At 35.9% G+C, this 16,472-nt stretch overlaps 1 protein-coding gene across 4 annotated transcripts in view; it reads left to right on the top strand.

The window, feature by feature from the left end:
• The window catches only part of LOC137002666 (adhesion G protein-coupled receptor L2-like), a 123,850-nt gene extending 109,916 nt beyond the window's left edge, over positions 1-13,934 (top strand). For 3 of the 4 annotated variants that reach the window (XM_067362466.1, XM_067362469.1, XM_067362468.1), the window contains 3 exons: positions 2,724-2,820; positions 6,587-6,700; positions 12,481-13,934. In XM_067362466.1, the coding sequence (XP_067218567.1) occupies positions 2,724-2,820; positions 6,587-6,700; positions 12,481-13,373 (1,104 nt within the window). In that variant the 3' untranslated portion in view covers positions 13,374-13,934. The remainder of the gene's footprint in view (positions 1-2,723; positions 2,821-6,586; positions 6,701-12,480) is intronic. The other variant, XM_067362467.1, reaches the window with a different exon arrangement.
• The last annotated feature ends 2,538 nt before the right edge of the window (positions 13,935-16,472 follow it).

Here is a 16,472-nt window from a genome sequence, read left to right as displayed (position 1 = left end):
ATCAAAGACACCTTAGCAAGCTAATCAAGGTCTTCAGAGTTATAGGCAGCTAAGTTTGATCAGGGTTTGAGCTAAACTCTGCAAACATGTTCACTTCTCTGAAAATTATCCAATGATTCAAAGAGGCCATTTTATGCCCTTTGACAAAGTCTTGATTTTGTTTTTGTGCTCTTGTAGAACAGTTTTTCATTCTTTCTTTTTCTTTTTTTTTATTACTAGAACATTAAATTTCAATATACAATTGTACTATTGATATCCAAAATATCAAAGTTACTAATAATTCAACTGTGCAAACAAGTTAAGATCTGTACTATAGAATACAATATAAAACAGATGCAACACGGGGCAAAATGCGTTGACATTTAAGAAGAACGCTGTGCAAATTTACAAGTTTCATACATTTTGAATTTGGTGCGGCAGGGGGGAAGATGCATGAGGCACTAATTTGAATAATTTTAACATTTATTTATAGTATTTAGCTATCCTACCCTCTACAGACAGTGATGTGAAATGTTCACCACATTCAAACATTTCACACACTGGATTTAAACAGCTCGTCCTGTTACAGCAGTCACAAACAACTGACATTACTAATAATTATTATTATAACTTAGTTTTTTCAACGTCTGTCACTTAACATTTCATTTTGTGCTGGACACAAACAATTCAGTGAGTTGTTACCAGAAGGCTTGTCCTGAATGGATCATAAAATCAGTGCCTTGTTGACAGGAGAACAGCTGCAATTGTAATCAGTCCAATTCGTATTTGAGCCAGTTCATGAATCGGACATGGCTATCGTGTCTCAAAGCGGATGTCTATTTTTTCAGTTCCAAATATTGAGTAACTAAGTTTTTAAAGTAAAAAATTATGATATTATGATCTATGAAATAGACTCTGGTAAATTACAGATACTTCAAATTGTACTCAATTATAGTAACAGTGTAAACATACTTGGTTAGCGTCCACCACCGCCAGATACTTCCACAGAGTTCCAGTCTTCTTGAAGACATTGGCAAGATTTTGAAGAAAACTACGCACTGGCATTACATCAGTAATGCATAACTACAGGTTCATCCATCTAGTACTTACAGTTCAAAAAGGATGATTAATACAACTTTAAGCTCAAATAATAAATAGTTACTAAAGACTACATGTAGTGTATACTGTCTTGCCATACTTCCATTGTAAGTTCACTACTGTAACTGCATTTTTCTTAATTCAATTCACTTCAATTCACATGTATAATGCTTTTTACAGTACGGTATTAAAACTGGTTATATTGGGGTTAAAGACAATAACAAAATCCATATATACACAACTTGCTGCTTTGAAAGAAGTATTAGATAGAATGATTCACATTTCTATTTCCATAGCAACAATGCTTGTCATTATACTGTTTGACCCGTGTATTGTTTTTATAGATTTTGATTTATTTTTCTTTATAATGACCTTGTCAGTTGATGTGTAATTTATAGCAAGCCGACATGTTTGTGTAAATGAAATGCTATGACAGAATCAGAGCTGTTGGATTCACAACATGTGAATTCCTTCCTAAAGACATGAACATGAGTGGCTGGTCAACAGGGCGAAGAATAAAGTACACTTTACAGTTACCTACACAATGTGTGCAATTTTTACTACTACTAGCATGTATTCAAATGTCTGAAACCTAAAATAAACATTGTTGTTAAACACAGTTTTGTTTAAAAAAATGAATCGCAGGAATACATGAAGAGGTGGAAATATCATGCAATTACATTTTAATTAAACTGTCTTGCGGGCCACAAGAAATAGGATGGCGGCCCTTATGTTTGACATGGTTTGAAAGCAGTTTTACAGAAAATTCAAACATAATTTTCTCTTATAGTCGACATTATGCCACAAATTTTGTTGATAGAGCTTGACCTGCATTGAAACCACAACATTCCTTTAATAATGACTATTTCTTGATAAGTATTAAACAATAAGCAGAATATTGTTGTTTTCTCTTGCCCTGAATTGCATTGCAATTATTATGGGGGATCTTAAGCTGCAAAAGATGAAAATGTGTTGTTTAGACTTTTTCTTTTGCAGTCTTTATTCCACCTATAGTGTTAATAGCCCCTCGAACACTGAAGATGTGTTTGAAATCGCCTCATATACCCAACTTTACTATTCCCTTCATTACTCCACTAATATAGTCCACTTGAAGGATTGAATGAAAACGAGTGAGCGAATTTGGACACTGAGTGCGCCGGAAGGGCTGCTGGTTTTGCATAGTTTGTGCTTGCTGTTTAATAATCATTTGAAATTTGACAAACTGCCAGCTCCAGTAGTAATGAAAAGATTGTCATGGAAACTATGTATAAACATCAACTAAACAATTTAATAATTAAATGGAATTTACATTGTACCCACATTGAACCAGCAGTTTAGAAAATGGATAAATGGACAACTCAGCTGCAGGCTGGAAATCATTCAGCATGACCCTCACAGTACATTATGGGTATTTTCTAGCCGTCATCAGTTGTACACTCGTTATTGTGGTGCATTATGGGATTGAATGAGTGCATTCCATAACATTCACTGGTTTCGGACACCACTACAAATGTCAGTCCCCTCAAATAGTGCCCTGTTTAAGGCTAATGGGGGATGATTTCGGAGACAGCCTGAGACTGCAAAGCTGTCATTCTACATAAATATTAGCTTCAATAATCAGTGAACGTGTTTTTCTCTCGCCGCAGAGCCGCATCAGGAGGATGTGGAACGATACTGTGAGGAAACAGTCAGAGTCTTCCTTCATCTCCGGAGATATCAACAGCACTTCTACACTAAACCAAGGTGACAAAGACTTTCAAAATTGATTGGATAAAAAAATTAGTAAATTATCATAAGGCATCCTACTTGCTATATTCATATATGTACATTTTGTAGTTCTTCGACATCCTTTAAAAGTCGTGCCCACCTGACGTGCATAAATATCTGACTCCCTAAAACTCTCCCAGCCCAACTGACCTTGACTGCAGAAAGAAATCATTGTTTCCAAGTAGCCTCTCACAGCATTTGTAGATCAGCTTTGAAACATCAAAGTGAGAGAGAGAGAGAGAGAGAGAGAGAAACATAAAATATAATTTAGAGAGATATAATAATAGTTTTTCACCAAGTGTATCACAGAAAGAGTGGGCCAGTGCTCAGTAGTTACAACATCTCCATGCTTATCGGTCAAAATCTAACCCTTACGTGTATATTCTTAAACAGTTAACACTCTTTTGAAACCATTACTTTTGTCCTCCTTCACTAATCCCTCTGTCAGAAACAACATATTTTAATAAACAATAAAGGTAGAAAATCTGTTGTCAGTACATGCAATGGTTACACACATCTACACATGTCTGTATGTCAAAAACAAATGGCATCTTTTCATTATTTAAAAGTTGTCAGGAAATATATGCAACTCATAAAAGATTAACAAAATATCATGTATAAGCTGTAGCATTGATTGAATAAATATAAGAAAATATTTCTCTTGCATTGCAAGTATGCACAATTTATAGTAATTATCATACTAACAACATGTAACATGTAACAAGGATCATTAAGAAACAGTTTATTACAGTGTGATGATTTATATGCTAAAGTGAGAAAGTTAGCTGAATGTAATATAAAAATCGTTAATTATATATGAATGCTGATAAAATTATTTTATATAGGTCCACAGCGAGAACATAGCCATATTTAAAAGAAATAATAATAATAATAATAATAATAATCTTTCTCTAAATTTCTTCTTTATTAATTTAAAATGTAAAACTTTTTTGGTAAAACTTAAAGCCATTATGTATAAAGGTATTCTATTCATAATGTATTTTATAATGCATTATATCTTTTCATAAAAATGCATTATAATATTTGCTGATATTTGCTGACTCCTTGCATTAATCTTTCTAAAGCTGTAACAATGAATATATGAGTATTATAATATATTATACCTGTGGTTACAGGTATTTATAAGATCATACTATGCATTATATGTCATAAGTAACGCATTACTTTTATAATGCATTATACATAAAGACTTTAAGGAAAGTGTTACCACTTTTTTAATAAAATATTAATTTAATTACTATTATTTTATTACTGCTGCTTCAAGACAAAGCAGCAGTGAACAATGCTTGCAATTACCAATAATTTAAAAAGTGAACACTTGTATTAATATAAGTGAACACTTTCACGAGAAGTAATGAAGATATATTTGATTTACCGGTGTCCTTTTCTCTTGCTTTCTGTTTATTACCCATTCAATCTGAATACAAGTGTAGTTTTTCTTGCTGCTAAGTACACTGCAAAGTTTCTGGATTGACAACCATATTTAAATAAGTGATTGATTCAGAAACTGCAATGATTGACAGTGATGCCCAACGGATGAGACTGGTATTGGTACCGACTACTGAAATGTTGGTACTGTGACACCCCTAGTATGCACCATTATTAAGGAATATATTGGATTTGGTCTTTTAATTTCATTGTCTTAATACATTAGTACTAAGTACAAACCTGGTAAAAAAAATCACTGGTGGTCAATGGAGGAAAGCCTTGTTTGGCCTCAAGGTGGGCATTTATTTAAGGGTGTAATATCATGAGAAAACTATGAATAGTAGAATGTGGCTTAATTGGATATTTTATTGTTTCATTTTTGTTAAGTTTCTATCTACAGTGGGATCAGACAACACTATCAGTTACGTCTAGCTTGACCTGAATATTGAGTCCCAAGCTGAGCTGTGTGCAAATAGTTGCTGCTTTCTGAAATTCTCAGAATCGATCCAGAATCATTGGAGAGAGTTTTTTTTTTTTCTTTTTCTTTTTTTTCCTCCCACCCCTAGTATTTAGTGTCATCCACTTGATCCGATTGACGACAATACACCTGGTGTAAACAGGGCCTTAGATTTGCATGAAAGTTCATCTAGCCCCAGTGGTTTTCAAATGTTTTAGAGTGAAGTACCCCCTGAAGGAACTACCATCCTTCTGCGTACCCCCTCTCTTCCACTTAGACTGCAGTCACACCTTTTCCATTAAAGGTGCCCTAGATTCAAAAATTGAATTTACCTTGGCATAGTTGAATAAAAAGAGTTCAGTACATGGAAATGACATACAGTGAGTCTCAAACTCCATTGTTTCCTCCTCCTTATATAAATCTCATTTGTTTAAACGACCTCTGAAGAACAGGCGAATCTCAACATAACACAGACTGTTACGTAACGGTCGCGGTGTACGCCCCAATATTTGCATAATGCCAGCCCGTGATGTTCCCAACATTATAAAAGGCATTAGACAAGGGCAGAACGTCTGGAACTGCACACAGCCGAATCATCAGACTAGGTAAGCAAGCAAGTACAACAGCGAAAAATGGCAGATGGAGCAATAATAACTGACATAATACATGATAGCATGATATTTTTACTGATATTTGTAAATTGTCTTTCTAAAAGTTTCGTTAGCATGTTGCTAATGTACTGTTAAATGTGGTTAAAGTTACCATCGTTTCTTACTGTATTCACGGAGACAAGACTGTCATTATTTTCATTTTTTACACACTTGCAGTCTGTATAATTCATAAACACAACTTCATTCTTTATAAATCTCTCCACCAGTGTAGCAATAGCCGTTAGCCACGGAGGACAGCCTCAAATTCACTCAGAATAAAACTTTTAACATCCAAATAAATACTTTACTCACATAATTCGAAGCATGCATGCGGCATGCATGACGAACATCTTGTAAAGATCCATTTGAGGGTTATATTAGCTGTGTGAACTTTGTAAATGCGCTGTAATATAGTCGACAGCTCGTGTGGCAGGAGGCATGCGTCTTAAAGGGGCGGCGCCAAGTGTAAATCAGTGCATTGTTAATGGTGCCCCAAAATAGGCAGTTAAAAAAATTAATTTAAAAAAATCCATGGGTATTTTGAGCTGAAACTTCAGAGACACATTCAGGGGACACCTTAGACTTATATTACATCTTGTGAAATAACGTTCTTGGGCACCTTTAAGGGACAATATTTGCCCCCTAAATTGATTTTCCAGTGCGTATTTTTACCTTTATGAAAACATTTTTTATTTTATACTTCTGTGGATGCAGTCATTTTTGACTGCAAAAGATGAGGTAATTTGATTAAATGTAATGGATTTACAGCATTTTGCCAGTTAGAAATACATTTTAAGGTATGGTAGAATTAAACTAACTACTCAGTATTTTGTTTGCGTACCCCCTTTTGTCACCTCAAGTACCCCCAGGGGTACGCATACCCCAGTTTGAGAACCACTGATCTAGCCTAATACTTTTCAGATCAAGTGTTTTTGTAGCACTCCTAATTATAATCTAAAAATATTTTGCTGTAATTTGGCATGGTGAAAGTTGTTCACTTCTGTTCAAGTACAGCATTTGGTTGGTGGGCCGTTCACATATCTGAAATATGTGATTCTGAAATTCTCGGAACAACTTATCACTCTGTGGTTGTTATCTTACGTAATCCTGTTTTCTTCTGTTCTGCTTTCCTAATCCTCTCTGGTTCACAGTCATCCCTCTTATTGCTCCTCTCTTTATTCAACAGGAATGACGGGCAACTATCTTCTAACTAACCCTCTCCTCAGGCCTCACGACACTAACAACCGCTATAACAACCTTCTTGCCGAAACCATCGTCTGCAGCACACCTTCACCTCCAGGTGCTCTACAGGGCTGTTCTCATTCTGCCGTTTGGGAATATTGAGGTGGTGTGGGTTGGAGAAATACAGCGCTATTAACACACAACTGTCATTTGCAGAGGCTGTAACGAAATCACTGCGGCCGTTCTTCTTTAAAAACAATTGTTTTTCAGCTGCATGAATCCTTCGCTTTTTTATTACCATTACCTCCAATTTATTAGTTCACCCTTTTTGTTAATGATTTTGTTAACCGGGCAGTTCCTTGGGAAACAAGTCATCGTACCAAACTACACATAAAATATTATTTATTATAAAACTTTTTACTGTGATCATTTTTACAATGCCTTTTTTAACGCTAATAAGATTGCACTTCCAATTCCTTCTGAAGTCCTGCATGGCGTTGCATGTAATCTGTAACTTATACAGAGTGACAATTGGATTTGAACCATCTTTGTTCTACAAAGCGGGATATCTTTGGAAGCATGATATGTGAATCAGAGCCTGTTCTCTGTAGTGCTACTGTTAGTGAACATTATGAGAAGGATGTGCTGTCAAAGTATTCAGTGCAGACACACTTCAGATGCAGCTTTGATCGCTTCGGATCTAAACACAGTCAAAGAAAGCAATGCCATGCCTCTTTATGTAGTAGACTAATGGATGTGGTAAAAGGCTTCCTACATGTGTTAAACTATTGAACCACAGGTCACTTTGTTTTAGTAATCTTTCCTATTTAATATTGTATTATCAAAAAAAATGCATTTAATCATCATTTTAAGCCACTTTAAGTACAAAAACAAAGTGATGATCTACTGTAGCTTCAAAAGTCTAAGTAGACAGTATTGATTAAACTACACAAATATTGTAGATTTTTTACAAAACCAGATATTCTGTACTTTATGGTACAATATGCAAAATTCACAGCATATGATGAAATTGATCAACACTGCGAATGAATCTTTGGCAGACGAGTGCTGTTTATGGACATGTGGATAAATGTATTCACTCTGCTAATTAAATATACTAGTTTTATTTCTTTTTGTGAGTCTTTGTAGCCACGTCTCGGGGCTGACTGCAGCATGAACGCATTCCGCGATGCCTGAAACGGGAGGAGTGAACAAAAGAAACTCTTTAGTAATTGCATCTGAACAGCTCGCTCAGACCAGAGAAAGAACAATTTCCCAGAGACCTTCGCTCTTTACATTCCACTTAGGCAAACACCAGCAGCAGAAGAAAAGAATATCTGTGCCCATTGTAAACACTGAGTGCATGCAATATATTTCCGACACCGAACAATCAAAGATCTGGCCTGGCTTTTCTCCCAGAATTCCTGCTTTCCAGCTTGTCCAAATGCATTCTGTCTGCATCTGTTGGCCAGGCTCTCCAGACAGTACCAGTCTGGATTATACCCATCGCGAATGCATAAACAAATGCAAATAACCTTGGCTCAGATAATGTTTTATGCTTGTTTGCTTTATTTTTGTCCATCCTTTCTCCCCCTCGGTCCCGCTCTCCTCCCGTTCAACCCTTTGATGCCTGTTTCACACTCTAAAAAGAGACTCCTTATTTTGCAGCAGAACACAGATATATTTTTCACATCCCTGCTATCTTATATTATTTAAATTCATCCCGTGCTCTGCATGAAACCGAGCAGCAGTTTCTAAAATGTATGATTTTCTCCACTTTCTGTTCTATCACCACTTTATTTTTATTACTTAAGTGATACTGTTGATATTTTGTACTTCTCTGTAATTATGACTCGAGATGTTTATGCATTCATATAGGCCTAAACAAATTTTTTTTTTTATTAATTTTGTTTTAAAGATTGTTTGGCTAAAACTTACACCTGCCACATTCTGCATTCAGCCTTCTGATAGATTTACTTACTACTGAAGTCATCTCACAAATCATAAAAAAAAAAAATTAAGTTTTAAAAAATGCTCTTTTGTTTTACACATTCATATTTTATTAATGGCAATTCTATCATGGACATTTACTAGAATAATTTGAGCTGAATTAAAATATTGATCATATTTTGTTGATTATTTATGAGCTTGTTGGGTGCCATTAAAAATTCAATTATGACATATATTTTAAATTTCAATTCCTGTATTTGAATGTAATTCGAATTAGGAAGTAGGGAAAAAAACAAAACAACCTATTTCTCTGGATCATCTTTGAGATGTTTGTACACTTTGATTGGAGTAAATCTGTGGCAAATTCATTAAAGATTGGACAATTTATTAAAGTAAACACCTGTCTATATAAAGTTTAACAGCTGAAAATGCATATTAGAACAAAAACCAAGTCATGAGTTTGAAAGGACAGCCTGCAGAGTGGAGAAACAGGATTGTGTCGAGGCACAGGTCTAAGGAAATCTACAAATCTGTTTGGTGCATTGAAGGTTAACAAGAGCACAGCGGCCTCCATTATTCTTAAATGAAAGAAGTCTGGAACTGCCAGGATTCTTCTAAAAAAAAAAAGAGTAGGAAACAGGATGGAGAATTGTAATTCAGTTTTGAAGTGAATTCAAATGGAATGAAATTTAAAGAAATTCATCTCATTGCTCTGAGTTTTACTACTTTTTTCTTTATACATTTCAGTATAATTACCCCATAAACTAATATTAAGAAGTGTTTGAAATGCTTCAAATTAGAATATACGGTCCCACTTTATATTAAGTGACCTTAACTACTATGTACTTACATCAAAAAATACGTACAATGTACTTATTGGGTTCATATTGAATTGCAAAACACTTTTTCTGCTACTGAATTGGGATACGGGTAAGGTTAGGGACAGGTTTGGTGGTATGGGTAGGTTTAAGGGTAGAGGTAAGGTGTAAGGGATGGGTCAACAGTGTAATTATAAATGTAATTACAGAAATTAATTACAGATGTAATTACAGGTGTTTTTCAAATATACGTACAATGTAAAAACATGTATGTACACAATAAATGCATTGTATCAAATTATTAATTTAAATGTAAGTACATAGTATTAAGGCCACTTAATATAAAGTGGGACCGAATATACTTTATATACATTTCTTTAATAATAAATTAACTTTTTTTTTTTTATGGGCAAGGTTGTATTATTAGCACACTTGTGTGGTTATAATCACTAAAATGATAATCACTTTTTATAGCTGTTAATAGTTTTTAATCATGTTTAAACTTGATTTATGTCAGGAAACAGCAGGCTGTCATTGCAAAATTGCAAACTTTTTCCTAATTAACTTTTTTTATTATTTATATGAAAATAATAAATGATATTAATTTTATATGAATTTAAATGAATTTTTATTATTTATAAGAAAATAATATGGGCACAATCACAAATTACGTTATTAAATTACAATTCAACATCTTGTGGCGTCTGGCCAATAAAATTCAAATTCAAACTTGTGAATTAAAAAAGAGCCAATTCCTATTTGTTTATCAATTTTATTTCAAATCGTGAGTGAAATAAAATGTGTGGTAAATCTTGATGGGCTGAATTCAGACGTTTGTAATTTGCAAGCTTTTCTGCTTGATGATTTCTCACTTTCTGTCTTCGCTGCAATTTTCTAAAGAAGGCGTTATTTGACTCTTTCTTTTCGCACATGGGCAGTTCTCAGGTCAGCTAGCCTGAGCAGACACACATGATGTGAGTGTTTTCACCCTGCCTGCTGTTTGTAATCGGTGTGCTCTACAAACATGCTTCCATTCTGTTGTGTTCTATACAGACATTTACAGCATGTTTTGTGTCTATGCTTTTCGCTGTTGCATCTGGCATTCATTTACAATAATGACTCTTTTTGTGTTTTTGCAAGAGGTTCTTTGGCTGCCTTTTAACATTCTTTTTCTCTGTGCTGTACTGTTAAGGACATCAGTTTATGGAACATTGAACATTTTGTTTGAACAGTTTCCGTTTAGTGACATGCATCTATATTTGTTAAAAGAGGACCTATTATGCCCAAGTCTTGAATTGAGCATTTCCCAAAAGTATCGTAAGCCTAAGTTCGTAGGCTCCACGATCAACTTAAGGTGGTGATACACGGCAACTTTTTGAGCAACGTTGTCTGTCAGTGAGCGATGGTGCTTGGGCACTTTCCCATTGAGAATGGGCAACAAATTTCTATCTGGAAACTTTAGATCAAAATTTGTTTCCCATTCTCAATGGGAAAGTGTCCAAGCAACATCGCTCGGCGACATGGCCTGGCAACATTGTTAAAAAAGTTGCCCCGTGTATCATCACCTTTAGACTTACGATGCTTTTGGGAAATGCAGTCCTGTTTGATTCCTGTCTCTATGAAGCCCCTCCTTCTGAAAAGCACAGTGTGCTCTGATTGGTTGGCTGGACCAGTGTGTTGTGATTGGTCAAGCACTACAAGCGTGCTTGGGTAATGCCCTGCCCCTTACCATAACCATGAGTTTCAACACTACTAATTAACTCAACCAGGCCCCCGCCCCATTACTTTGCGCATACTTTGGGTGGGAATTATTTAAAGTTGCCATCGAATTGAAAATTGAATTTACCTTGGCATAGTTGAATAACAAGAGTTTAGTACATGGAAATGACATACAGTGAGTCTCAAACTCCATTGTTTCCTCCTCCTTATATAAATCTCATTTGTTTAAAAGACCTCAGAAGAACAGGCGAATCTCAACATAACACCGACTGTTACGTAACAGTCGGGGTGTACGCCCCCAATATTTGCATATGCCAGCCCATGTTCAAGGCATTACACAAGGTCAGCCAGTATTAATGTCTGGATGTGCACAGCTGAATCATCAGACTAGGTAAACAAGCAAGAACAATAGCAAAAAATGGCAGATGGAGCAATAATAACTGACCAGATTCATGATAACATGATATTTTTAGTGATATTTGTAAATTGTCTTTCTAAATGTTTCGTTAGCATGTTGCTAATGTACTGTTAAATGTGGTTAAAGTTACCATCGTTTCTTACTGTATTCATGGAGACAAGAGCCGTGACATTTTTATTTTTAAACACTTGCAGTCTGTATAATGCATAAACACAACTTCATTCTTTATAAATCTCTCCAACAGTGTAGGATTAGCCGTTAGCTACGGATCACTATCAAACTCATTCAGAATCAATGTAAACATCAAAATAAACACTGTACTTACGCGATTAGACATGCTGCATGACGAACACTTTGTAAAGATCCATTTTGAGGGTTGTATTAGCTGTTTGAACTTTGTTTATGCAGTGATAGAGTCGAGAGCTCAGGAGGGGGCGGAGAGCGCATGATTTAAAGGGGCCGCAGCATGAATCGGCGCATTTCTAATTATGCCTCAAAATAGGCAGTTAAAAAAATTTATTAAAAAAAAAGTATGGGGTATTTTGAGCTGCAACTTCACAGACACATTCAGGGGACACCTTAGACTTATATTACATCTTGTAAAAAAACGATCGATGGCACCTTTAAATGAGGAAAATTGTGACGTGTTCAATCCCAGAAGAAAGAATCAAGACTACAATGGAGGCGTTTCAGGAAGTTCAGAAACAGTGCGCACTGATATAGAGAATAACTCCCTTTGGAGTGACTTTGTGCTTTGGAACTTTGCAGACCTTTTCATGCTCAAACTGCAATGAAACATGGAACATGGAAAAAAGCATAATAGGTCCTCTTTAATTTATTATTTTAGTTTTTAATGTTATTTTTAGTTGGCATTTGGCATGTAATGAGTGGGATGAGAAATATCATGTCTTTAAATAGTGCAAATACCCAGTATTGTCTGTCATGCTACTTACTATTTGTTCATTTCACGGAATTTTTCGTTTTTCATTTCAGGCCAGCACTCCCTGACCAACAGCCGTGATGTCAGCACCATGGACACACTCCCTCTCAACGACAACTTCAACAACAGTTACTCCCTCCGAGAGGACGACTACGAAGACCCTGCATTGAGCTGCCCGACTACTGTGCACCTGGACGACGCTGCCTTTGAAAAGATGATCATCTCCGAGCTGGTTCACAACAACCTGAGACCTCGCAGGTTGCCGCAAAACCAAACCAGCTCAAAATGCCAACCGGGGTCCGACAGCCACAGGGACAGAGACCTGACTCCACAGGAAGCCTGCGTCGACGGAGGTGTCGGGAACAGAAGCGGGAATGAAGTCGACGTCATAGTTGCTGATGCCGACACCTCCGCTTTGCCGCCATCCGGCAGCCACCAGGCACTGGAGCTTCTTCTCCTTCACCCGAACGACCGGGTGACCCTCGAGGCTCCGCTTTTGCCCCAACGAACTCATTCGCTCCTTTACTCCACTCAAAAGGCATCTCAGCAGGCCATCAGGCTGCAGAAAGACAGCAGAGAGCCAGAAGAAGATGAGCAAAATGCAAGAGAGGAAGACAACGCGCCCTCGCCAAATAACAGAGACTCATTGTACACAAGCATGCCCAATCTCAGAGACTCTCAGTCCTCCTTACCTTCTGAATCCCCCGACCTGGTCAGTGGACAGGATGATGGTTCCCCTTGCTCATCAGCTCAAAGTGAAATTGAGGAACACTGCTACAAGAGCTTGCCCGACTTGGGAGATGGGACTCAAGCGCTTTCCTACTATCAGATTAGCCGTGGAGGCACTAGCGTGGGCTGCATTGGCCCCAGGCTCCCTGAGGGCTGCCTTCCACTAGAGAGCGAACCCACTAGCGATGGACAGATGCAGCTAATCACCAGCCTCTGAGCCAAGAATGTCAACTTTCGTCCGTTTTTTTCTTTTGCCTCACATTCTGTCTATTCAGCCACAAACGACAGGAAGAGAGGGACTAGTCAACGGCACAATGACTCTTTCTCACTTGTTTTTTAGTAACAGAACTGACGGTCTGGTCAAACTCGAGCAGAAAGTGTCAAGACTGGCATCATCTACATCTGCCAAAAGCTTTGTACAGTATACTGTAAAAAAGAAAAGAAAAAAGAAACATGCCAATGTCTGACTTTTTGTAGAACTTTGAAAACTCTCCCAGCCAGTTTGCAGGTGAATCTTCCCTTCTTGGAAATACAGAATGAATGGAGAGAGACTGTGATACAGAAAATTAAAAGAATATCCCAGACTCAGGCCTTATATTTTCTCTATTGCACAAATAACTGTTGTACGAATGACAACTAAAAATATATTTTGCAGTACCAAGTGTAAAGAAAGACAGTTCAACCCATAATCACCACATCTCCACTTGTGAATGATGTGTTCAGTTATGGATTTTACCATGAAAATTGTATTTTGCCAACGTATATGTACAAAAAAAAAAAAAAAAAGCTTCCTTATATTAATTTTTTTTTTTTTTTTTTTTTTTTTTTTTTAGCTTAATGGAAGCTGTGTCTTGCACAGATTTGGTATGAATTGGACTAATATGTAATTTCTTTTACTTAAAAAAAAAATGCTTTGACTTTGACAGGGATCAGTATTCATATGTGTCAGCGCAATGTCTTAAGAACATATCTCATTATTTGGCACTAAATAATTTATTGTATGAAGTATGGAAATAAAAAGGGTTGGAATGAAAGTGGGTATGATGTAACACTGTTGATATTCATTTCAGTCTTTTCTAAGACCCCATTACAAATGTACATTCAACTCTTGTTTGATATTGAATAAATGTGACAATTTTTTCTCGTTTGCAGATATATCAATTATTCAGTGTGGCATTAAACTAGCAAAATTATTATTTTTTTTTTTTATTTTTTTTTTTTTTATATAAGAAGTATGACAAATGAAAAAACTGCAGAGATTGCCTGATTACTTATTTGCAATATAAAAAATAATTTTGCTAGTTGTTTTTTGTTGTTGTTGTTGTTTTGTTTTTTAATCTATTAGCAAAACATCAAGTCAGCTTGAAACTCCATTCATAACCCATTTTACTACACAAATGTGATGTATTTCACAGGGGAAATACTTTTATTATACTTCTAGATCTGATTTGGAATAATTAGCTGGTGGCTGATTTGATGGCTGATTTTGCAGTCGCACTAGTAAAATTTTACTGTTTAAAAAAAAAAAAAAAAAAAAAAACGCCTTCCGTATTCAGCGTATGAAGAAAGTGTAAAACTGTTGAAGTTTAAAATGCTTGACACAAAAGTCTTTACTTCAAAGACCATTGTTATAAATATGAACATTGGCGGGGATTTCATTTCATAAATGAGGCCCAGATCTCTTGCATTTTCTATATTATAAAGACATTAACAAAAAAAAAAAAAAAAAAGACCTTCAGAAGACTAATAGACTAATAACTATAATAGTCTAATATATTATAATAATATATACATTATTATAATTATTAATTATTATAAATTATTTTAAATTCATATAATTTTGTTACATTGTGGACATAATTAACTAATTAACTCTTTCCTCTTAAGCATTTTATTTTTAAGTTGCCAGCCAGCGCCAACATTTTTGATCATATTCACAAAACTTTTATGGCTCTTAGAATATTTTGTTGTATGAATCCGTAAACAGTCAATATATCGAAAGGAAGGGGGAAAAAAATTCTAGCTTCATTCCTTCTTTTTTGAATGTTTGTAAGTTTATAAAAAGAATTAAAAATTCAAACAAAAAGCTTTAAAAAATCCTGTTTTTGTCAAAGACTTCATCCGGATGGGATTCAGAAAGATGATGATCAAAACAGATGGAGTAAAATGAAATGAGTGTTACAAGTCTGACTCTCTAATCATTAGACCACAACTGCCCTAATTGAGTCTATTAACTGGTATTATTTTGTCTTCATGGGTTTGACATTTCCTTCAGTAATGTTAAGCAGTTTTGATTTATATGCCGTTGAATGTTTAATGATCACGTTAGCTTACTTGTGCATAAGCAATGCTTGTGTCCACTCCTTATGGTTTATGCCATAGACTGTAAAAAAAAAAAAAAAAAGTCCGTAGTGTTCAAGACGTCACCCGTAGGTTTTTGAAGAGCATTTTTGAAACCTAAAGCCGGCTGTTGCCATCTTGGCAGCGTGTCATTACCGGATAACAGAAAATGGGCAAAGTGGTGGGACGTGGGTGGAGCTGAGGTGACATGACGGCAGCAGATAAATGGCTAGTGGTACTACAATCCATCTGTCACTCAAGTGACCACGCCCTTAATTATGCAGAACTTTAAGGCTTAATATAATTTAAACGGATGAGTTATAAAAAAGAACCCCATCAGAGTTGTCATGAAGGACAAAATTAGCTGTATAGACCTAAACCACAATTTGTACCAGGCTGTAAACATGTTTTTTTTTTTTTTTTTGCTGTTAAGTTGGGCATTTTAATATGGGACTCATTGAGATTCTGCTCTCTTTTGGAGCCAGTCGATGAACTGCAGTTTAAGTCACTTCCGTATTGGCTCCAAGAGAAAGGGGAGGAGGTTGCGGCTTGGTTTATGCAGATTTTCTTCTTCACTTGTTTTTGGATCTGGAGATGCTGTAGTATTTCAGAAGTTTCGTAACAGCGCCCCCTACTGTATAACTGAAAACGCAGATTACTGCAACAACTCGCCAATGGCGGAAAAACGTTTTGTCACAAATGAGGGAAAATGAGCACAAATGAGCGTCAGTGATGGGGAAAGACTTGAATCTTTGAAATTAATTCTTAATTTGTGGCTAAGATATCTTGTTTTCCGACATGTCATGTGCGAATTAAATTATTAATAACCCTTAGACCACAAAACTTTTCCATGGAAATATGTGAAAGCTTGACCAGTATATTGCAAGTGTACAGTCCTGTTGAACATGTGCATCACTGTGGCAGTAAAAAGGAATGAGTCTACGGTAACGATTGATTTCCCCTGAATTCCAAATAG

This window comes from Chanodichthys erythropterus, chromosome 16 (genome assembly GCF_024489055.1).
Source record: "Chanodichthys erythropterus isolate Z2021 chromosome 16, ASM2448905v1, whole genome shotgun sequence".
In the NCBI taxonomy this organism is placed as follows: domain Eukaryota; kingdom Metazoa; phylum Chordata; class Actinopteri; order Cypriniformes; family Xenocyprididae; genus Chanodichthys; species Chanodichthys erythropterus.
The sequence above is the reverse complement of the archived record's forward strand: the minus strand, read 5'-3'. Positions and strand labels throughout refer to the sequence as shown.